This window comes from Neovison vison, chromosome 3 (assembly GCF_020171115.1).
Source record: "Neovison vison isolate M4711 chromosome 3, ASM_NN_V1, whole genome shotgun sequence".
NCBI classification, from domain to species: domain Eukaryota; kingdom Metazoa; phylum Chordata; class Mammalia; order Carnivora; family Mustelidae; genus Neogale; species Neogale vison.
In genome coordinates this window covers 151,167,801-151,190,301 of record NC_058093.1, presented here as the reverse complement: position 1 = coordinate 151,190,301, position 22,501 = coordinate 151,167,801, and the positions used below count along the sequence as shown (strand labels likewise).

Genomic DNA, 22,501 nt, shown 5'->3' with positions numbered 1-22,501 from the left:
TTCTTCAACTACTGTGAGATGTAAGGCAAAATCTCTTACCGTGGAGTGGATCTGACTTTTCTCCTCCTAACTGTGTCAGTTTTCACTTCAGGTATTTGCAGCTGCTACCGTGTAAATAGGTACAAATACACTTATCATTATTATATCCTCCTGGTGAATTAAACCTTTTATCAATTTTCAAAGACGCTCTTTAGCTCTTTAGCTTTTATTTATTTATTTATTTTATCATGCAACTTCAAAGCAGGAAAACACCCTAGAGATCATCTGGCTCTGCAACGCTTTCTGCCTCACAGTCCTATCCGTCCAAAATTAATCTACTACACCAGCTTTCTGTTTTAGTAATCGCCTGATATGACTGCCTTATCGAAAGCTTTCTAGAGCCTACACTCTGTATGTACTTTTTAGAAACAGCTTAAAGCTAGATGCTGTTCATTATTAGTCCAGGCTGACAAACTTTGTCTTTTAAGCTGAGCGTCAGTCCACTTACATTTACTGATGTACTTAAACTTTACTATCTTATTTTGGGTATTTTTCTCACCTTCTCCAAGCTTCTTTTCTTGTCTTCTTTGGACCAAATGCATTTTGGCCATTCCTTTTTATCTCTCTCCACTAACTTGGAAATTATACATTTTATTTCTATACTTCCAGTGAATTTCTTAGCAATTTCAACATTCACATTTTATCAAGATGCAAATTTGATCAGTTTATTGACCTCTCAAACAATACTAAAACTTTAGAATGCTTTTAACTCAACCTCCTTCCTGACTTACGTATACTTGTGGTCATACAGTTTGATTTTAGCTTTTGCTTTTTAAACCACTAAATGCATGATTACTGTAGTTTTCCGTATGTACCTAACATTTTACCACTTTCTCTGCCTACTTTACCTGTTTCTAATCCAAGTCTTTTTACCTGCGATCACTCTACTTCTACCTAAAAAACAGGCTTCGGGATTTCCTTCAGTGATGTCATGAGGACAAACACTCTTTTCAATGAAAGGATCTTTAGATCACTCTCACCCTTGACAGATGGTCTCTCTTAGCTTACAGCTCCCGGTTACAGGTCATCTCCTCACAGCACACTAAAGCTGTTCCACGGTCTCAGCTTCCTTTGTTGCTACTGAGAAGTCAGTGTTCAGCGTAAATGTTGTTCCTTTGTAGGTGTCCTTCTGTCTGCCCATTCTGTCTGTCCTTCCTGGATGGGAAAATTGTTTCCTTTGTTCCTGGTGCTCGTGTAGCGTCACCACAGTGTGAAGTGCGTAGAGGTGTGAGTTTCTCTGTCCTGCTTAGGATTCGCTGAACCCAAGGAGTGTTGTGCTCATCAGCCCTGGAAAATTCTCTGCCCTGCTGTCTCTCCGGCTATTACTGCCCCCATTCACCCCCCTTTCTGTCTGTCCTCTCCGGCAATTCTGACTAGATGAGTGCATGTACGTTCCATCCTGGCCTGTCCCCTAGGCCCTCTAACCTCCCCTCCACGTTCTTCCTCCATCCGCTCTACATTCTGGATACCATCTTCATATTTATTCTCCGGTTTACTAATTTTCTCTTCAGATGAGTTGAACCTGGTGTTAAACTAACCCATTAAGTTTTTATTATAAGTGTTGTATTTTACATTTCTAGAATATCGGATTCTCTCTCAAAGCTGTTTCTGTAATTTCTTGCTCTTTATGGACATTTCCAAATCTCTCTCATTTCAATAAATAGATAAAAGTACTTTTTTGTTTACTGTGCTAATTATTCCAATATCTTAAGTCATTCTCTACTGACTTGCTTGTGGTGCTTTGTTTCCGTGTGTGTGTGTGTGTGTGTGTGTGTGTGTGTGTTTTCCTTGTGTATTTTAGGACTTCTTTTTTTTAAACTCTGAGTTCATACTCCTTGGAACTCTGAGGCCAGAGCTGAAGATGGGTTTCTCCAACACAGCTCTGAGGGCGCTCTCCACCAGGCATCTAATGGCACTGCCAACCCAAAACACTTAAACTTGGTTCCCAGGTTGAGGGATTTTTCTCTGGATAATCTAAGTAGTAGGAATTTGTGTCTCAGCCCCATATGAGGGTCAGCTTATGCCTACTATTTTTTCAAAAGAGGTAGCTCTTTCCCCACCACACAGACATCTGACCCAACACCCAGGTCAAACAGATCACTGTCTTTGCTCTCCTCTCCCAGGAGCAAGTTTATCTCCGGCTCGTCCTTCCCCTGAGGATGCCATCGTGTGGGCGATGCTCACGAGCTCCTTTCAGGCCCCCATCTCCAGCAGGCCCTGGGCTTTAGTGCCCCCCAACTCCACCCCACCCCAGTTTAAGACAGTTCCGTGAAAGTCTTTAGCGGGAGGCAGCTTCAGCACTCATCTCCCTTGACAGGTTCCTCCTCCCACTTAGCTTCTGACTTCTCAGATTTTCCACCACCTCATGACAAGTTTCATTGTTAGTTTCTTAAAAACACTTTGTCCAGCATTCTTAGTTCTTTTCAGCAGAAACAGTCAGGATACCCCGTCCACCAACTGCCAGGAGCACGAGTTCTCCACACACAGTTTCGTTACACGTCTACAGGCGCCTCTGAAGGGCTCTTCCAGTGAGGAGCGAAAGCATCTTGGAATGCCGCACAGGGGCGGTCTCTGGTTCCCTCCTACTTATGACTCCAGCTACCTAGCTAGCTCCTCAGTCCCATTAACCCCACCAGCATCTGACAGTGTCAACCCCTCCTCAAATTCTTTTGTGCCTCCCCCAATGGTGAGATGACAATGTCCCTGGGAGCCTGTCCTCTTTCCCAGCACCACTTCTGTGGGAACAAGATGGAGTGTCCTGCCTAGCACCCCGTGATCTCAGAAGGCCTCACACAGCAGGGATTCACCCACGGAACGAAGATATGACTGCCCGTGGCCACTCACCAGGTGGGTTAAAGACGATAATATCATCCAAGAGCTTAGACATCTCCTTTTCTAGGACGGCTAAGGTGATTTTTCCATTTTGTTCCAGGGAGCTGAGGAACTGAACCATCTGATGAGTGAAGGCTCGGCACTTTGGAACTGCATCCTGACAAACAACAAAAGGAGCATTCATAGACTCCACCCCAGATGTGTTAACTGAGTATTCCCTGGGGGCAGGTCACTGCTCTGAATGCTTCCGGAAGGAGAGGCGGGGACACAGCAGGAGGCCACATGAAGACAGGAATGTGTCTAAGGGCCTTATGTCTAGGGATATGCCAATCTGTGGTAACATTTACTCCAGCACCCACGTCCTCCCACATTCCAGAACACTCTTCTTTTTCACTACATCAATACCAACTTAACTACACACTGATTACTTGCCAGAAAGTTTTCCAAAAACCTCTATGTTTACTATCTGATTTAACTCTCACAACACTTTGAGGCAAAGGATTATTTCCAATTCAGATGAGAAAACCGACATCAGAATGGCAGTAAGCTGGGGGCCAGAGTTTGTCAGGCCTCGAATGCACGCTCGTCCCTTCGCGGCCATTCTGCTGCCAACGGCATCTCCATCTCTAAACCAACGGCGGCCGCCCTCGGTCCTTTTGATTTCTTGTTAGCGTTTGGTATGGCTAGTAAGTGAAGGTTTACCAAGAGAGGTACTTATAACTACAAGACCTGAAAGGCCAGAAGAGGAGTACACCATGGCACACATCCTCCAACATCTCAGCTGAGCTGTCACGGGGTTTGAGACCGTCCTCAGCAGCACCCCCACTACCACGTCCTGCAAAACACTCTGCCTTTTGAAGCACCCACTCAACCTACAAGATGTTTCTGGCTGTCAATAGGGATGGAAAGGCCCGCAGACACTCTCAGGAGCTTCATGATTAGTTCCGCAGAAGATTCCTTTGCCAGGATGATGGCTGGCTGGTAATGGCTGCTGAAATAACCAAGCACACTCTGGTAGGACATGGTATCCACGAGATGCCACGAGAGTGAGCTTGTTTGTCCAAGGAGGTTCAGGAGAGGTGAATCCTAAAAATACAATACATACTCCTTTAGTTTTGGAGTCCTCACTTTCCCAGAAATATGTATCTCTGGTCAACGGTGATCACTAAGATGGTCTATATGATAAGCACAGTTAAGATGCCATCTATTGAAGCTAGAAATACTCGTGAAAGTAACAGCCAAGGTCTTGGCAAAAACAGATGAACTTTTAAGTATTCAGAACCCAGTTTTCAAAGGAAGTCTCAGATCTAGTGGTAAAACTAGCAATTAAGGAGATGTAAAGTCAACCTAACATTCATTCTCTAACTCTGTGTTTCCCTTCATAACCCAGAACGGGACTATGAATGATCCCAGAGAATCAGTCCCCTGTTGAAGGCACACCCCATATGCCAAGCAGATACTCACAGTGACAGGTGTTAGGGAAACAAATGAAAAGCTACAACCTCGCAGGAGTGCGGCCCTAGGAAGCCTTGCCAAGCCTTCACCACAGGCCCTCCACACTTACTGCTTGGTCTACCAGCTCATCTTCCTTTGCCAATAAAATCATCATGAAAAGGAGGCAGACGATCATGCTCCGGGTCTCTGGGCGGGGGCTGGGGCTCCAGGCATCAGACAGCACACTGACCCAGTTGACTTCACACAGGACAGAACCCAAAAATAAGAAGCAGCTCTTAGGGCTTCCTCGTTCCACCTTAAAGGGAAATGAATTAAAATCAATGTTTTCCTTTAAACTGTCTGTGTTACTGAAAATGTATACAAATCAATGCCTACTAAATTAAATTTTTAAAAAATAATTTTTCAATTATAAAAATTATCTATGAATCCCTCCCTCCAAAGATTTAGACTTAACATTTGTAAAATTTTTTCTTCCATGCTCAGTGAATGGGTACGTTTATCAGCTTATTTAGAGTTCATTATTTATTCCATTAATTCTCAACAGGAGAGGAATGACCTTCCATAGTTTAAGCAGGGTGGCAAATGTCACCAATGCTCAGGGGACTCCATCATGGTCCTCAGATGTGCTAGGGCAGAACAAAGGTTGAGATCTACTAGTCAGTAGTTCCTAAAGCTGATTGTGCATCAGAACCACCTGGAAGGACTCACCGAAACACAGATTGTGGGACCCCACCCCCAGAATTTTGCATTTCCTCCATCCAGGGTGAGAGCAGAAATTTGGGTTTCTAAGGAGCTCCCAGGTGCTATGGACACTGCTGGTCCTAGGACCATACTTTGAGACCCACTCTAGTACTGTATATAATTTTTACACTGCCTTTTTGGCATAATGTTATGTTATAAAAATGTCTCCACATCATTAGGCTTTGTGATTTTTGATGGCTGCATAATGTTTAATTAAATCCTATTTAAAATATATTTAAAATATATTAGGGGTGGGTGAAGAACGGTAAATGTATTTTACAGTATATAACCAACGTCAGAGTTACCGCTTATTAGCCTACTTCAGCATGTTTAAAATAAAACATGGCTAGCTATAAATTTTTCTATTTAAAATGAAGATTAAAAAGCTCTACTCCATTTGTAAAATCACAGTCAGTGCGATCTGGTGATGATTCATGCCCTCCCGGAACGACCATCATTACAGCACGCTACCTGCTGCTTCTCTCCCCTTCTAGAAAATGATTCCTCATCCTCCTTTACCACCTGTTCTCTCTCCTCACTCCAAACCCCTCAAAACACATCCCTTCCTACTCCAGCAAGATACACAGAGCTGAAAGCTTCCGTTTCCAGCCGGGTCAGCATCTTCTCTCACTAGACAAAAATTCCTAGACACGCCGAGTCTACAGCAGCCCTCAGGGGCCGTGCTCCCATTTCATCTGTCACACAGCTGAGGCCGGGCGCTGACTTAAAGCTACCCTATGGCTCTTTAAACAAATGTTTGTAACGGTGATAAATGCCTACTCAGGTGATAATATGCCTACTTCATATACTAAAGCTGGCCACAAAATCGCTAAGCTTCACTTTCTGAGATGGCTGTGCTGGGCCTTCCCCAGAGCTCAGCTGCGGAACTGGCGCCAAAGAGCGCAGCCCTGAGCACTCTCCGTGGACAGCGCTAACAGGGCACCGCACGATCCACCGACTGTCCTGTTCTACGCCACCGGGGACCTGCAGGAATGAAAGCACCTCTCGAGTCTCAGGGCCATCAAGTGAAGAGGAAATGTAAAAGAACTGGTGACTGTGAATAAATCAACTGAACTATGAAGAGCTAAGATGAGATGATGATGGGTTTTTAAAAATGGAAATTTAAGAACCACAAAACAACAAAAATACCGGGCGCTATGTAAGTGAGGCTGCTGGGGCTGTTTTTGTAACTACTGCTTGTACTGCTAAGACTCACACACACATTGGCAATTTTTCTGAGTCATGTTGGGTCTCCACATGACTATGACGCATCACTGGTTGCTAGGATGCACTTCCAACTCCTACAGCATTATCCCCTTATGCACCTGCTTAAAGAAACTAATGGCTTGAGTACCAATTATGCTTTGCTTTAATAGAACATTTAACGATATGGAAGCCTGATGATACCGTCCTAGAAAAAAATGCAAACCCACAGACACCAAGACTGAGCACGACAGTCATTAAACTATGTATTCATACAACAATGTTAAAGAAGTCCAGGGGTGACAGCCATACGACAGTCAACATCTTTCCCTGGCTTTATAATCGGTCCTACAAATGTCTTCCAGTCACCTCCTCCCGCAGTGAAATGATTTCCACGGAAGGCTGCTTCCCGCAAGCACCCCAGACCACCCAGGACGCAGACACGGCCCACCGTGCGCCCACGGCAGCCGTGCCTGACAGCCACAGCGAGCGGGCTGCTCCCGGGGAGCCAGGCTGCGACGCGGGGAGCGAGAGCTCACTTTGAAGAAGGCCTCCATGAGCATCTGGTCAGGGTGCAGGTCCCTCCACGGGAGTCTCCGGTAGGCACTGTGGAAGGCATACAGAATGAACTCCGGCATTCTGGGCGCTGTACACACTTCGCAGTAATGCATCAGGTGTAACCGAAGGGCTCCGCCATCGCCTGGCAGCAGCTTATCTATAATGCAAACAGAAAAAACAGCTGAAGACCTTTCAGGTTATCTTTAAAAACAAACACAAAACAAAAATGTGAACTAAAAATCTAAAACCCAAGGTTCTCAATAATGGCCAAATTTCAAAGATTTTCATGAGTCAGGAAAAAAAAAAAAAAAACACTGAAGATAATTTAATAGTAAAGACCAGTACTGCAATTACTTACTTGGGGAACAGGAATGAGAAGCTGGTAGGTGGAAGACAGCAGGGGCGATCAGCTTTTCTTTAAAACTTCTAGCTATATGGCTTTTAACTCCGATACACTTGCATAACCCCAACCACCCCAGGCGTCCCTCCAGGCTGTTGCCCTCCGCAAATACTCACTCCCCAGCATGGAGGCTTATTCATTCGGCCCCTTGGAGGATTCCAATACCACTCAAAACGAAATGTTGCACGTGACTAAAACATGACCCATAGTGCAGTACAACCAGACGATTAACTGTCAATCAGCTAAGTTATTCTACAGTGACACTCCTCTACGACGTGGATCACTCGGGATTATCGCCACAAGTATTAATTATCTCAGTGCCCCCAAGAATGAATGCCAATGTAATCTAAAACAAAACTTTTCAGCTGTTCTGGTTCTACACATGGGAATGAATGTAGTCAAAGAAGAGAGAGCCAGCCTCCCACAACAACAGAAACCTGATGGTGGTTCTTAGTAGTAGCTTTTGAGAAATGACCAAGGATCATCAACCCATGGTACCAATTCATTTACCATTTCCAACATCCCTGTGCCCTTGATTCACAGTCCTTACTTATGCTACAGCATGAAACAGTAACATGTTTTTAACCTTTTAAGACAAGGTAAGGGTAGCATTTATTTAAATATGAATAAAAGATGGTTTTGTTTAAATCCAAATATGGATATGTAGGTAGATGTCTAAAAGGAAGATGTCTCTTAGGACAAGACTTAGCCTAGACACACATAAGTTCTGTGAGATCAGATAAACTCATTTTTCTTTTTGGTTCTTCATTTTCTCATGAATAAAAGGAGAGAGCTGAATCAGAAGATCTCAGTAAAAGGCTACAATACTTCTTCCTGCTTTGCATAGTTCTGTTTCCTCACCTTGAACTCAGCTACCAATTCCTGATGTTAGCCATGAACCCTCCTGTTCCCTCCTCCCACTTTCCCATGTGCTTTCTCTCTCTCTCAAAAAAATACTAGATGAGGTACATCTAGACAATGGACCATTGTTCAGCACTAAAAGGAATGAGCCATCAAACCATAAAAAGACTTGGAGGAACTTAAATGCATATTACTAAGTGAAAGAAGCCAGTATGAAAAAGCTACAAAATATATGATTCCAAGTATTTGATATTCCAGAAAATCTGAAACTATGGAGACAAGAAAAAAAAAATCAGTGCTCACCTAGAATTAGTGGGGAGAGAGGGGCGAGTAGGCAAAACAGAGAGGATCGTTGGGGGCATGAAACTACCCCGCAGGATACCGTAATGGCAGATATGTGCATTACACAGCTGTCAAAGTCCACAGAACATACAACAACAGGAGTGAACAGTAACGTAGGCTATGAGCTTTGGGCGACATGAGGTGTCCGTGTAGGCCCACTGGGTGCAGCAAGCACACCGCTCTGGTGGGCGACGCTGACAGGAAGAGGGAGGGTTATTGTGTGTTGGGGGGGGGCGGGTAATATGGGCACTCCATGTACTTTCTGCTCAATTCTACTGTAAACCTAAATCTGTTCTATACACGCACGTTAGTTGTTTTTCAGGACGGAATGTCACGTTGTTAGGTCGGTGACTACGTGCCACGCAGACATGGGGCAGCCACAGAGGCACACTAGTCAGGAGGTGCCCAGCAGGCCAGGGGTCCTTCAGAACACATTGCAGTGCCTGTGGGGAGCCCACGGCTGGGCACAGAGCTGGCCACTTCTGCCTAGCGTGGGAACGGTCAGTGCGACATCTCTGCCTGGCACTCGCGGCTGCTGTTCGCCCCTTGGACGGAGCCGCATCTGCTGCCCTTCCTTCCCACTCGCCTCTCACAGGAGTCACACCTGGATGGGGGTCGGAGGGCGTTTCTTGCCCACTCCCACCCCTCTCCCTCTGATCTGCACAGCCACCGTCCCAAACAGGTCTCTGGAACTGTGGTTCCATCACGGTGTCAATCCCACAAGGACTCAAACCGCAGAGCTGTGCTATGAAGATTCAGAGGCAGGAGAGAAACACATGCACATAAACGCACGTGCAGAAGAACATAAAGGCCCCGAGGCTTCAGGCGGTAGTGGAATCAGGATGAGCAAGGGCAGCGAGGGGAGGGCAAGGACATTCGTGGTACAGTGCTTCAAGCAGGATGGCTGGAGTGGAAGGCTTCCATGAAGAAACCATCACAGAATGCTTACACTGGGCCAGACATATCTGAATGCTGGCCTGAAACATGACACTTAAAAGTTTGCAAATAGGAATATATAGGATATAAACACTATTTCATGACAATTAATCTAGTCAACAGACAGGAACAGAAAGTGGAGACAGAAAAAACAGGGCAGTTGCAAGAATCTTGGAGGAGGGTGTGGAAAAATGTCTTTATGAAGCTCCCAATACAAAACATGTAGATATTCTAGACAAAATAAAACACCTCTGAGATCACACAGTTGGGTACGCTCGGTGAAAGAAAACAGAGCCAGAAGCAGGGATCAGAAGCAAAGGGCGCCTGGGTGGCTCAGTGGGTTAAGCCGCTGCCTTCGGCTCGGGTCATGATCTCAGGGTCCTGGGATCGAGTCCCGCATCGGGCTCTCTGCTCTGCAGGGAGCCTGCTTCCTCCTCTCTCTCTCTGCCTGCCTCTCTGCCTACTTGTAATCTCTCTCTGTCAAATAAATAAATAAAATCTTAAAAAAAAAAAAAAAAAAAAGAAGCAAAGAGAGACCAGGAAACCTGGGTACGGAACAGACATCGAAGCCTCAGCTTCCCATGGACTGTGCTTCCGTGGGGTTCTAACAGCACGAAGAGTCGCCCAGGGACACTGCCCTCCGTGAAAGAGCAGATAAAGGAAATAAAGGGACCTTCTCTGCCTTCACCCCTTGACTCAGAGTCAAGGAGAGGGACAAGCTGACTATCATCACTGAGGCCGACTACAAGTGAGTCTGGGGTCTGTTTACAACACGACCATGAGAAACCACAAAGGAAGGGCCACAAATGCAGATCCCCTCTGCAGAACACACCCTCAGCCTGGTCTCGACAGAATGCCCACAGACAGAATCCCTCTAAATGTGGGCTCACAGTACAAAACTTGAAATCCATGAGGAAACAAGCCTCCCAGTAGGAGTCTGAAGGAACACCTAACTGCAGCTTAAGCCATCCCCAACAGGAGCTTGAGATCATTATTACTGCACACAGATCATAAAGGAAAGTATGTTTAAAGATTTCAAAGAAATAAAAATTAGAATTGTAAACAAAAGTTACATAAGATGCTATGGAAAAGGAGCAGGAGGGGTGCCTGGGTGCTCAGTGGGTTAAAGCCTCTGCCTTCGGCTCAGGTCATGATCTTAGGGTCCTGGGATCGAGCCCTGCATTGGGCTCTCTGCTCAGCGGTGAGCCTGCTTCCTCCTCTCCCTCTGCCTGCCTCTCTGCCTACTTGTGATCTCTGTCCGTCAAAGAAATAAAAATAAATTTAAAAAGGAGCAGGATAGGTTTGAAAAACAAACAAACATGACTTCTAGAGATCAAAATAAAAAATTCAGTTGTTTGTTATGTTTTTGGATTTTTTTTTTTAAAGATTTTATTTATCCATTCGACAGAGGGAGGGAGAGAGAGATCACAAGTAGGCAGAGAGGCAGGCAGAGAGAGGGGGAAATAGGCTCCCTGCTGAGCAGAGAGCCCAATGTAGAGCTTGATCCCAGGACGCGGAGATCAGGACCTGAGCTGAAGGAGGCTTAACCTACTGAGCCACCCAGGCGCCCCTGTATTTGTTTTTAAAGCAGGTTAGACACCGCTGGAGGGATTGAATAAACTGCAGAGGAGTCTTCAAGAATTCACCCAAAATGAAGCACAGAAAGAAAAAACGAAAAAGAAGTTAGAGTTACAGAAGGCAGAATGAGGTTCAGCATGAGGGCACAGCATGAGGGCAGAAGGTATGCGAAGAGAACGGCTGCCTGCGGTCCAAGGCTGATGCAGCTCAGAGCTACCTTACAAACAGTAAGAGGTTACAAACGTCACATTGACCTTCTCTGGTCAAAGATGACTGTCTCCCAACTAAAACAAAATTAAACAAAGTAGGAAAAGTAGAGGCAAAAGAGAAACCAAATGATTTAGGGGAAAAGTGATAACTAAGTAGAGACACAACAAAACATCTTCCTACCTTTAAAACTCTCGTGCAAGGAGTTGATACAGTCAGTGAACAAGTGCACGATGCTCAAGGCCACAACAGCGTCACTCTCCAGCCAGGGGTAATGTCGTTGGCTGCTTTCAATAAAAGAAGCACAGGCTTAGAAAGGAAAGCACCATGATTAAATCACTCTGGATCCCAGGGTCTAGGAACTGCCTCAGTCCGACAGAACACTGTATATTATGGAGCCCCAAGACACACTCAGACCACTTGGACCGCTGTGAATTGTAGCTCATAATATCAACCACACAATTTTATTTACTTTCCTTCTAAACCTTTATTCCAAAGCAATTAAGTTCCAGAAGGGTGTTGTCTACATAGATTAACACCCTTCTATACCCAATTTACACACTTGTGTATCTCGGTTACATTTAAAATGCCTCAGGCAAGTGCCGCTAAGTGGCTTCAACAATTCTGTCTACCTAAAACATGGAAAAAAAGAAGAAAAAAAAAAATCCATGTAACAGAAAGATGGTCACAAATGGACAGGAGATAACCAAAGAAAAAAACTCTTAATATGATCATTTTAGTTTCTGAATTGGGTCCAGAAACCTCAATAGCAAAAGAAATCCTATTAATTCTTCCTGAAAATAAACAGCACATTCTGCCTTACTGCCAGCAGTCTGGGAGCCAGTGTGGAATCCTAAAGCTTGTAGATTAAGGATAGTCCGCTAGCAAAAGCAAAGATCCAGAAACTTTTCTATTTTCCTCAACGAGCTCTTGGAGCAACATGGGTTAATACAAAGATCTTGACAGAGACGTCAGGTGCCCTGAGCTCTGTTCCCGGTTCGGGCCCTCACTACTGGTGGAACTAAGAACAAACCACTCATGTTTTCTGAGTCTCAGCAACAGATTGATATTTGTGAGAACACCTTAAATACTGTGATATCTAGCACTGCTGTAATTTTAACAAACTCCTGACAAGTTCCCCTAGCCTTGCTTGCTTTCCCCTAGCCTTGCATGCTTTTAGGGGAAAAAAGATGCAGAAGGTAACTCCCTGCATGCAAACAGTTCTCCACCTCTCTTTTAAATCCTCATAACATCATGTTTTCATTTAATCGCTGAGCTCATGTGAAAGGGACTCATTCCTCCCAGTAATTCAAAAGCCAATTTAGTCCCAAAAAATAAATAACTGAGGTACTGGGTAAAATCCAGTTAGTCTCATATTTTACAGTAATATATTATCAAAATCTAATTCAGGAGATTAACATCTGTTTTTCTGAAATTAAGCACCAAAATTTATTCAACATCTTTTTGTAGAAAACTGGAAATGAGTATCTATTTTGCTTCCAAGGTAACAGATCTGATCAACCAGACTAACAATTCCAGAAGCAGAAAATGTCTTAAGTTTCCTTTTAAGGAAGCATTTTCTAAATTTAATATGGCCCTACATAAAAAATGAAATCCATGAATGCATCCCTTTTGCCAAATACCATCAGAACTTTAACTCTGTAAATTTAAAAGGAATATGAATATCTGAAAAATGATTTACCTTTCATTGTCCTCTAAAACCAAGATCCACGGCTTAAAAAGCTGGATGATAACTGAATATAGGGACTGCAGCACTAAAAAGAAACCAAAATTTTTAGAGACAAGAAACAAGCTCATGCTTCATCAATATCATTAATAATGCTAAAAAACATCTACTTATGATCTGTATACTCACAAACCTATATTGATAAACAACACATTTCATGTAACTAAATAAGCTTGTGTTTTCATTTGCTGCAATGGAATTTCTTGAAGATTTTTTTTTTTTTAAGATTATTTATTTATTTATTTACTTGACAGAGAGAGAGACAGCTAGAGAGGGAACAGAAGCAGGGAAGCAGGAGAGGGAGAAGCAGGCTCCCCGCTGAGCAGGGTGCCTGCTGCAGAACTCGATCCCAGGACCCCAGAATCATGACCAGAGCCGAAGGCAGATGCCTAACTGACTGAGCCACCCAGGCACCCCTCGAAGAATTTTTATTATAACACAGTGTCATGGATAATCTTACACCGTACGTTTTTTTAAAAGATAAATGTTTAAATATTCAGAACCCTTTTCCCAATGAGAACAATAGGAAGAAAGAGCCAGAAACTGAAACCTATCTCCGTGTGCCATGCCCTATGAAGGAGGGGCAGAGACAAGCTGCAGCAAGCACACAGTGTGCGAGTGAACACAGGTATGACACTTACATGGGGTCACACCTATGCTATATATTTCCTATTTCTTCTTCATGACACTCAAATATCTAGTTTTATTGCTAAGATTTAAATCTCTTTATGTGTCTAATCAAGTCTCTTATAATGGAAGGTCAGAGCACCTCACTCCATGGGGCATAAAGACATATTACCTGTTTTGCTACTGGCAGATGGGTCCTGAGCCAGGCAGGCCATTTCGCAGTCAAGAAGCCGTTTTACAAGATAGCCCAACAGCGTCTTCATATCAGCCATGTAAGGACTCCATTTTGAGAACAAACCAAAGCTTTTAAAGTCCAGTGTGGATAACCGAAGCTTATAAAAAAAATTTGAAAGCCAGTGTATAGTCTCCGTTACCTGGAAGAGAATGACAGGTCAAAGAGTCCTTACTGAAGGTCTACTTTCAGCAGAGTACTAGACTGTGATGGAGGGCTCGGACTTTGTAACAGAGCTGTGATGCTCTTCCATTCTTCCCAATACACTGTCAGGTCGACCCAAACCACATAATGTGGATGAAACCCAGGGCTCTGTGGGACGCTGCATGAAAACCTGACCGAAGGAGCCAGGGGCATGGGGCTAAGTATCGGGTGGGTAAGCTGGGGAGGACAGGTACACCCAGAGGGTGGGTCTGGGCTGCTCTTGAACGGATCAGCAAGACAGACTCTGAGGGGTGAGAGAAAGGCAAGGGGTGCATGGGAGGAAGCAAGCGACTGACAAAAAACACAGGGCTCTTAAAGATAATGCACGGAACTGCAGCTTTTTAGATAAAAATTGCGAATGTGTTCCAACTGTTTAAAAAACAGAGAGCAAAGGAAACAGAAAAGGAATGCAGAGATACAAACTTCAGACACCAAAAGCTACACACCTGCTTGTCAGACAAGAGAACATCCGGAGAGCTTTGAAGCACCGCGCTCTCTGCAGAGGCTGCCCCCTGCTGGCAGTTTGGGGCACAGCAGCCCAGGGCTCTCAGAGTGGCTTTCCAACACTCGGGGCTCAGCAGCTGCTCCGCAGAGCCTTTTGGGGCAAGGACAGAAGACAGTAGGTTAGCATCCTTCACAAACTAATTTTTTCAACTTGAATCAAATAACATGTGTACTTTACAAAGGAATGAAAATTAAATAAAAATCCAAAACAAATTCACAAAGACCTAGGGTGAAGAAACTGCAGTCAAGAGAACCTATGAAAAGGACTGTCCACCTGGACACTTGACCTTCCTGGTTCCTAGTAACCGTGCTGGGAGTGAGCACAGCCAGAGTCATCTGGGCTGGACTCCAGGGGGATGAGTGGGAATCCCAGCTACCAGCCCCTGACTGCGGGCCAGTCAAGGTACCTTTCCTGGCTGAAGCTGTGAAAGAAACAGCAGTAACAGGACAAGGGAGACTGGACTGCAGAATTCGAGTGCAGAGTCTAGGCTCTCTTCTCATGCCTGCCCCTGAAACTCCACTCGCACGAGGGGCAAAACCTAAAGCAACACAGAGCCAGCGTGCTAAGCAGACAGTACCGCCAGCCCTCTGCTCCTGGTCAATCACACATCCCAGAGGCCTCCACTAATACCTCCTCCGGCCCTTTCCACCCAGAGCTCGCATGATCACACAGGATAACAGAGGCTGGAAGGACGAGATCTGAGGGGAGACTGGATGAGGAAACTGTAATCTGGCGAGTGGGAGACGTCTAAGAACAGCGAAGAGTCTGTGCTGAAGGGCTACTGTGGTCCAGCTCTCATAGAGGACACAGCCCTGGAATCACGTTATAGGTAGGGGAGTCGTGCACGCCTAGAACACGGAAGCGAAGCCGGGAAAACAAGAGGCTAGTCCATGAATAATGAAGAGAAGAGACAAGCAAAAGGACAGAGCCCCAAGAACACCAACATGGCGGCCAGGGAGGGAAGGGAAACCAGGAGGCTAGAGGTCATGGAATCAGCCAGTGATTGTACTGTTATTCTTAAAAGCCTTTAACTGAATTACTTTCCTGGTAAGTATAAATTTGCTGTTAAACACAAGTCAGTGGCTGCCTATACACACTGCTTACAATCTCTTAAAAAGGCTTCAGGGAAAAAAAACCATGATATATACCTGATCAAGTTCTGAAGATTTAAGATCAAAAATTAGTTATGTCAGCATGCATCAAAATTGTACAAATACATCTCCCTACCACCACTCTCCACCCACCCAGCAACTTGCCTCCACAAAAACAATGAAAGCTTGAAGTGCTCTGAAAACGAAAGCACACATTTCAGTATTCTTCAGGTAGTTCAATATATAAAATCATTAACTTATTCACTAAATGGTTTCTATTGAGTAACACAAAAATATGGCATAAAGCAAAACTTAGTTTTCCATTACATTTATAAACTGTACCAAGTTCACGTAAAAAAAAGTAAATGCTATGGCATTCTTCAAATTTCAATAAAATTCCTGCCTAGTGAAATTCCCAAGACAAAAAAGCTAACAACCTTTCACTCCTCTTCTAATCTCCAGTACTCCAGTGGAAAATTGCAGGGCAAGGGGGGGGGAAATAAATAGCGGGATATAGAAAATTGAACACTGCTCTTTCCCTTGGTGAATATAAATACAGGCTACTATTACATACAGATAAAGTACACTTGCAAAAAAAAAAAGGAGTCAAAAAATTAAAGGGGAGGAAAAAATAAACTTTATCCACTATTTGGATTTACAGAGAAACCACCTGGCACAGCAAACATATTGCAAAGGAGCAATTTCCTTCTCTTACCAAATCTGTAGCTGGCAGAGTAAGCAGGCCCACTCCTACCCCAGCCCAGCTCAGGACAGCTGCAAAGTCAAGGGAAAGAGGTGGGTGCATGACTGTGGACTGAACCGGGGACCATCTGAACATTTAGGACAATAACTGACCTCTTCTACAGACAGCAGCACCCTTTCGGGCACTGTTTGTCAAGCACTTTAGGTAAAAATGAGTGATTCTAAATTTCCACATACCTGTCTTATTTTTACATTTTTGGATGACAACTGTAGAATGGTAAATGTCATATTAAATATTCACTGCAATCTAATCAGTACAATTAAAAGACACTTACTTTGCATCAGCAGCCTGAGAATGTCACTGTACTGGTCAGGGAACTGGTAGAGAAGAAGGTAAGTCCAGTGCTTACAGAAAAGATTAAATGGCATCAAAATATCTTCATCTGGTTCAAGGCCCCAGGCAGTAAGTGCCAAATGAATGGACTCCAGAAGCCTGGTACGATCAGACAGAGGAGGTTTAGTGGCGTTTAACCATTGCTTAAGATCGAACTAAAAAGAAAAAGAAACAAGAAGCAGTTTTACTGACACTGGAAAATTAACCAAAGTAGAGAAAACTATGTGGAAATTTAGTTTAAAAGTCAAACATCACCTAACATTTAGCTTTGTATAAAGACTGAAACTAGGGGCACCTAGGTGGCTCGGTGGGTTAAGCCTCTGCCTTCAGCTCAGGTCATGACTTCAGGGTCCTGGGATCGAGCCCCACATTGGGCTCTCCGCTCAGCAGGGAGACTGCTTCCTCCCCTCTCTCTGCCTACTTGTGATCTCTGTCTGTCAAATAAATAAATAAAATCGCTTAAAAAAAAAAAAGACTGAAACTAAAAGGTATATATACAAGTACTTAAAGGAGTCTATGCAGGCCAATAATTACAGGTGTCCGTAAGCTGCTGCCTCCACGGCACCCTCTGGGATTTCAGGGGCAGAGTATTCTCAGCTTCGCATGCTTTTTTGCAATGTAAGAATGTTTGGTTAAGTTTTCCCTGCAAGGCAAGAATCAGAACTCTGTAGTCCTGCCCCATCGGTCACAGGGGCAGAAATAAGCAGCCTCTTTAGGGGTCTGTCTCCATCTGATACAATCACATTTCTGAGTCTGCGGCAGTAATCTATCTCAGTTAATAAAACTTCAGGGTGTTATCGATCACCTCCCAGAATTTCCAACTATAAAATAACATCTTCTCCCCATTACCGACTGAGAGCAGTCCCTGGGCCCTAAAAAACGCCTAGGTTTTATGATTTATAGATGTCAGAGAAAAACAATTGAAGGCACAATCACTAAGGCTCTGCAATTCTCAAGTGGTTAAATTCATCGCCTGGGCCTGGGTTAGTATTTTACTTGGAATGAGGACAAAGGCAATTTGCTTCTATCTGGCTTATTCCAAATAGGAAAGACTTTGATATATGACATCTCATTTATCAAACACACTTCCAGCATAAATTCAGGATATATTCAAAAGAAGGATGCACTAAATTACTATTATGAATATTTCAAGGCTGTACTGTTTCTAAAGAGGGCTTGGGAGCGAAGTCCTTTTTTCCACCATGTGGAGTGAGATTGCCCTATACAACACAGCCACTGCCCCCACAAGATGGGGATGAGGCTGCTTGCAGATGATACAAAATGTGGAAAGGGTCCACCAGGAAAAGGAACTCCAAGGGGGCCCTTCATTTCTATGGAGTGGGAAATAACACTAGAGCCTACATTTCCATGGTAGCATCAGGACGGAATCACAACTCACCTTGGTCAGCAGCATGAAAATCATATCACTGTTGTCCTCACTTAGAAACTTCACCACTTTCTCATAGAGCTGAATGAACTCTGTGGGCGCAGCGTTGGGAGTGAAGAAAGGAGACAGCAGAGAGCACAGCCTTCTGTTCTTCAGAATGGTCTCCAGCACTTTCCTGCATTCTGACCTAGTGCCACTGATAAACACCTTAAAAGAATTAGAAAGGGAAAATGTCATCAAATTCTGCACTGCTGCCCCCCTCCAGATTTTTATTTAAGCAACCAAGCTTTAAGGGCTAATATAAAAGGCAAACAGAACTTTTTCTAAATGAAAATGTGAAACAATCAAAAAAAGTCTAAAATCAATACAGATAACCTAACACTTCCAGTGATGCTGATGTTAAAAATTCTGGATTATGGGACGCCTGGGTGGCTCAGTTGGTTAAGCAGCTGCCTTCGGCTCAGGTCATGATCCCAGCGTACTGGGATCGAGTCCCACATGGGGCTCCTTGCTCAGCAGGGAGCCTGCTTCTCCCTCTGCCTCTGCCTGCCATTCTGTCTGCCTGTGCTTGCTCTCTCCTCTCCGATAAATTAAAAAAAAAAAAAAAAAAATCTTTAAAAAAAAAAATTCTGGATTATCCGTGAACTTGATTTGAATAAGCCATAGAGAATTTTTAAAAGATTAAAATATTAGGATAATATTAGGATAATTTGAATCCAGAAATTTGCAAGGTACCTACCATGATTACTAAGCATCCCAAGTGACTCTGCATTTTGTCAAGAAAACAAAACCTCTATGTTACAGGTTTTACTGAGATGTGCTTTTAATACTTTTAAAAAGCTAACTTTAATAATTAAAGCTAATTTTAATAATCAAGATAACTTCACCTTGTTTTAACTTGGTTCTACTATTTTAAGTACTGGATATAAATTTTTAAATAATTTCAGGGTCAAGTATACTGGGTGTGGTACATAAACAATGAATCTTGGAACATGAAAATAAAAATAAAATTAAGATGTTTTAAAAAAGGCTTTGATAAGCTGGATCATAGGCAGAAATAATAAAAAGCAAGACTGAGAGATCTGACTATATAAAAATTTTAACCTCCATAAGGCAAAAAGGATGATAAAATTAAAGGAAAATGACAAAGTAGAAAAACCAATTCAGAACACATTGCAGATACTAGAGTGATAGAGTAGCTCTTTCAAAGCAATCAAAAACAGAAATTCTACAACAGAAAACATGCAAAGGACAATAACCAGAAAATCACACAAAAAAAATTAAATGGCCAATACACATATGGAAAATAATGCAAGTGAACAAGTGCTTAAAAAAATGTAACTTAAAATAATAAAGTTCACTTCCCCTATTAGATTAGAAAGACTTAAAAAGAATAATCCTTCCTCACACTGGTTACGGTTTGGAGAACACTAAATTCAAACCCTACTGTGACAGTGGCGACAGGTAAAAACTTCCCAGGAGGGCACTGTCACAATCTGCATCAAACACTAGTCCCTTTGACATAGCGATCATACTTCTAGGAAATCATCCTAGAAAAAACAGTCCCAACAGTTCACAGAGATATGTAAGAATATTTATCTCAGGCGGGGCGCCTGGGTGGCTCAGTGGGTGAAAGCCTCTGCCATTGGCTCAGGTCATGATCCCACGGTTCTGGGATCGAGCCCAACATCCATTGGGCTCTCTGCTCAGCAAGGAGCCTGCTTCCTCCCTTCCTCTCTCTCTGACTGCCTCTCTGCCTGCTTGTGATCTCTGTCTGACAAATAAATAAAATATTTAAAAAATATATATATTTCTCTCATGCTCACTGCAGCAAAACAGACTACCTGAATAGCCAGCCAGAGGGCTCGGGCTCAACATATCACAATTTATGGGTACCAAGGAACACCACGTATTAAACACCATGAGATCAGTCTGTATTTATTAACATGCAATAGTATCTAAAAGCTGTGCTTGAATGAAAAACAGGTTACAAAACAGCACTTGCCCATTTCTGGGTATATATGTCTATCTCCATCTATTTAGTTATATGCAGGAATGTGGTACCATTTCTACACAGGTACATCACATACACTAACATGCAGACATATACAAGACAAACTATAATAGAATGTTAGTTAGGTAACAGGTATCTTCAGGAGGTTAGAATTCTGAGAAATTTTTCTTCTTTATACTTTTTATACTGTCTGCATATCTTATGAAAAGCACACATCAATTTTAAAGTCAGGAAGAAAACTTTAAAAGTCTATCTTAATATCTGTTCTGCATCACCTCCTTATAAGTATCCAATAAGTACTCATTCCATTGCAACTTGGTGAGAGTACCTGGTTACTGTTTACACATTTTCCTTTCCTCAAGGACATATTTCATAAATATGCATGGATACATTGCTCTCGCCTTTTTAAATATCCATGTATTTAACAGTAAGTCAAATAAGTAAACAAATAAACGGGGACTGAGAACAGCAACCAGGAGGCAGCAGGGGGGAGGTGGAGCGAACACAGACTGCTGTGGCAGAAGACCTGGGATCCAGGCTCAGCCCCAGCACTGACCCGCTATATTCTTTACACAAGTCATTTCATCTGCTGGAGACCAGTTTTCTCATCTCTAAAATGAGAATGGCATTGATCACATAGTCACTGTGAGGATGGACTAGAGAGCGTTTTATAAACAATAAAGAGATTCATCATGTTATGGCTAACAACTCCAAAAGTGTAGGAAAGTCTGATGTCTCCCCAGAGACTTTCCAATATGAATAACTTTGTATCTCTTGTTTGAGAAGCAAAATTCTATACCAACAATTTTAATCACATCTTGAGAAGTTAACAGTTCAAAGGGCTTCTGACTTACGAAAGAGTCCGACTCCGTGAGGTAAGCCTGAAGTCAACCCTGACTGTAACCAATGAGGCCGCTACAGGAACACAATGTACGTGAATAGGGCTAAAAACACACAGAGACCTTACCTGGCCCAAGATCTCAATGCATGATGTAAAGAACTGCCTTGTGGGAGGATGACGCTGAGTTTCATCACTGACATAATCCACAACCGTAAAGAAGAGGCTAATGCCAACCTTCTGCACCCCGGGGGTAGGCTGCAACTTGTAGGCATTCACTAAGGCCCTACGGGAAAATGTAGGTGAGACACTGGTTTACAGGAGGACAATCCAGACTCACAAGTGTTTCTCTGGTACCCTACGTTTCTCGGGCAACATTCTCTTTTTTTTTTTTTTTTTTTTAAGATTTTATTTATTTGACAGAGATCACAAGCAGGCAGAGAGAGGAAGGGAAGCAGGCTCCCCCGCCAAGCAGAGAGCCCGATGTGGGGCTCGATCCCAGGACCCTGAGATCATGACCTGAGCCAAAGGCAGAGGCTTAACCCACTGAGCCACCCAGGCGCCCCTCGGGCAATATTCTTAAAGAGTCCTTCAGAGCTCCATACAAATGTCACTTTAAAAATATTCCATGAGGGGGGGACACCTGGGTGGCTCAGTTGGTTAAGCAGCTGCTTTCAGCTCAGGTCATGATCCCAGCCTCCTGGGATCGAGTCCCATATCGGGCTCCTTCCTCACCAGGGAGCCTGCTTCTCTCTCTGTCTCTTCCTGCCATTCTGTCTGCATGTGCTCACTCTCTCTCTCTCTGAGAAATAAAAAAAAAAAATTCCATGAGGGGGACACCTGGGTGGCTCAGTCAGTTAAATGTCTGCCTTCAGCTCAGGTCATGATCTCAGGGTCCTGGGGATCGAGTCCCATCGGGTTCCTTGCTAAGCAGGGAGCCTGCTTCTCCCTCTGCCTGCTGTTCCCCCTGCTTGTGCTCTTTCTCTAATAAATAAAGAAATAAAATTAAAAAAAAAATTATTCCATAGGGTGGGGGCGCCTGGGTGGCTCAGTCATTTAAGCATCTGCCTTCAGCTCACGTCATGATCTGGGGGTCCTGGAATGGACCCTGCTCAGCGAGGAGCCTGCTTCTCCTTCTGCCCCTCCCCCCACTCAGGAGCACACACACTCTCTCTCTCTCAAATAAAAAAATAAAATCTTTAAAATATTCCACGGGGTAAGTATCTTCCAACTTGGCCCAACACTTACTTTTTAAAAATTTTTTATTTTTTATTAACATATAATGTATTATTAGCCCCAAGGGTACAGGTCTGTGAATCACCAGGTTTACATACTTCATAGCACTCACCATAGCATATACCCTCCCCAACATCCATAACCCAATCAACACTTATTTTTAATACAAAGAAATGATTTTATGTCCTCCTGGAGGAGTGGGGATCAGCTGTATTTTTTTTTTAAGATTTTATTTATTTATTTGACAGAGACAGAGAGCACAAGCAAGGGGAGCAGCAGAGGGAGAGGGAGAAGCAGACTCTCCACCGGGCAGGGAGCTCCATGTGGGACTCGATCTCAGGACGCAGGAACCATGACCTGAACCAAACGCAG

General features: G+C 43.6%; 1 protein-coding gene across 3 annotated transcripts in view; it reads right to left on the bottom strand.

The window, feature by feature from the left end:
- The window catches only part of EPG5 (ectopic P-granules autophagy protein 5 homolog), a 107,280-nt gene that overhangs the window by 14,225 nt on the left and 70,554 nt on the right, over positions 1 to 22,501 (bottom strand). For 2 of the 3 annotated variants that reach the window (XM_044243059.1, XM_044243061.1), the window contains 11 exons: positions 21,023 to 21,179; positions 18,054 to 18,248; positions 16,596 to 16,809; positions 14,409 to 14,557; positions 13,699 to 13,900; positions 12,855 to 12,927; positions 11,336 to 11,439; positions 6,810 to 6,985; positions 4,436 to 4,621; positions 3,748 to 3,957; positions 2,884 to 3,028 (listed from right to left, as the gene is read on the bottom strand). In XM_044243059.1, the coding sequence (XP_044098994.1) occupies positions 2,884 to 3,028; positions 3,748 to 3,957; positions 4,436 to 4,621; positions 6,810 to 6,985; positions 11,336 to 11,439; positions 12,855 to 12,927; positions 13,699 to 13,900; positions 14,409 to 14,557; positions 16,596 to 16,809; positions 18,054 to 18,248; positions 21,023 to 21,179 (1,811 nt within the window). The remainder of the gene's footprint in view (positions 1 to 2,883; positions 3,029 to 3,747; positions 3,958 to 4,435; positions 4,622 to 6,809; positions 6,986 to 11,335; positions 11,440 to 12,854; positions 12,928 to 13,698; positions 13,901 to 14,408; positions 14,558 to 16,595; positions 16,810 to 18,053; positions 18,249 to 21,022; positions 21,180 to 22,501) is intronic. The other variant, XM_044243060.1, reaches the window with a different exon arrangement.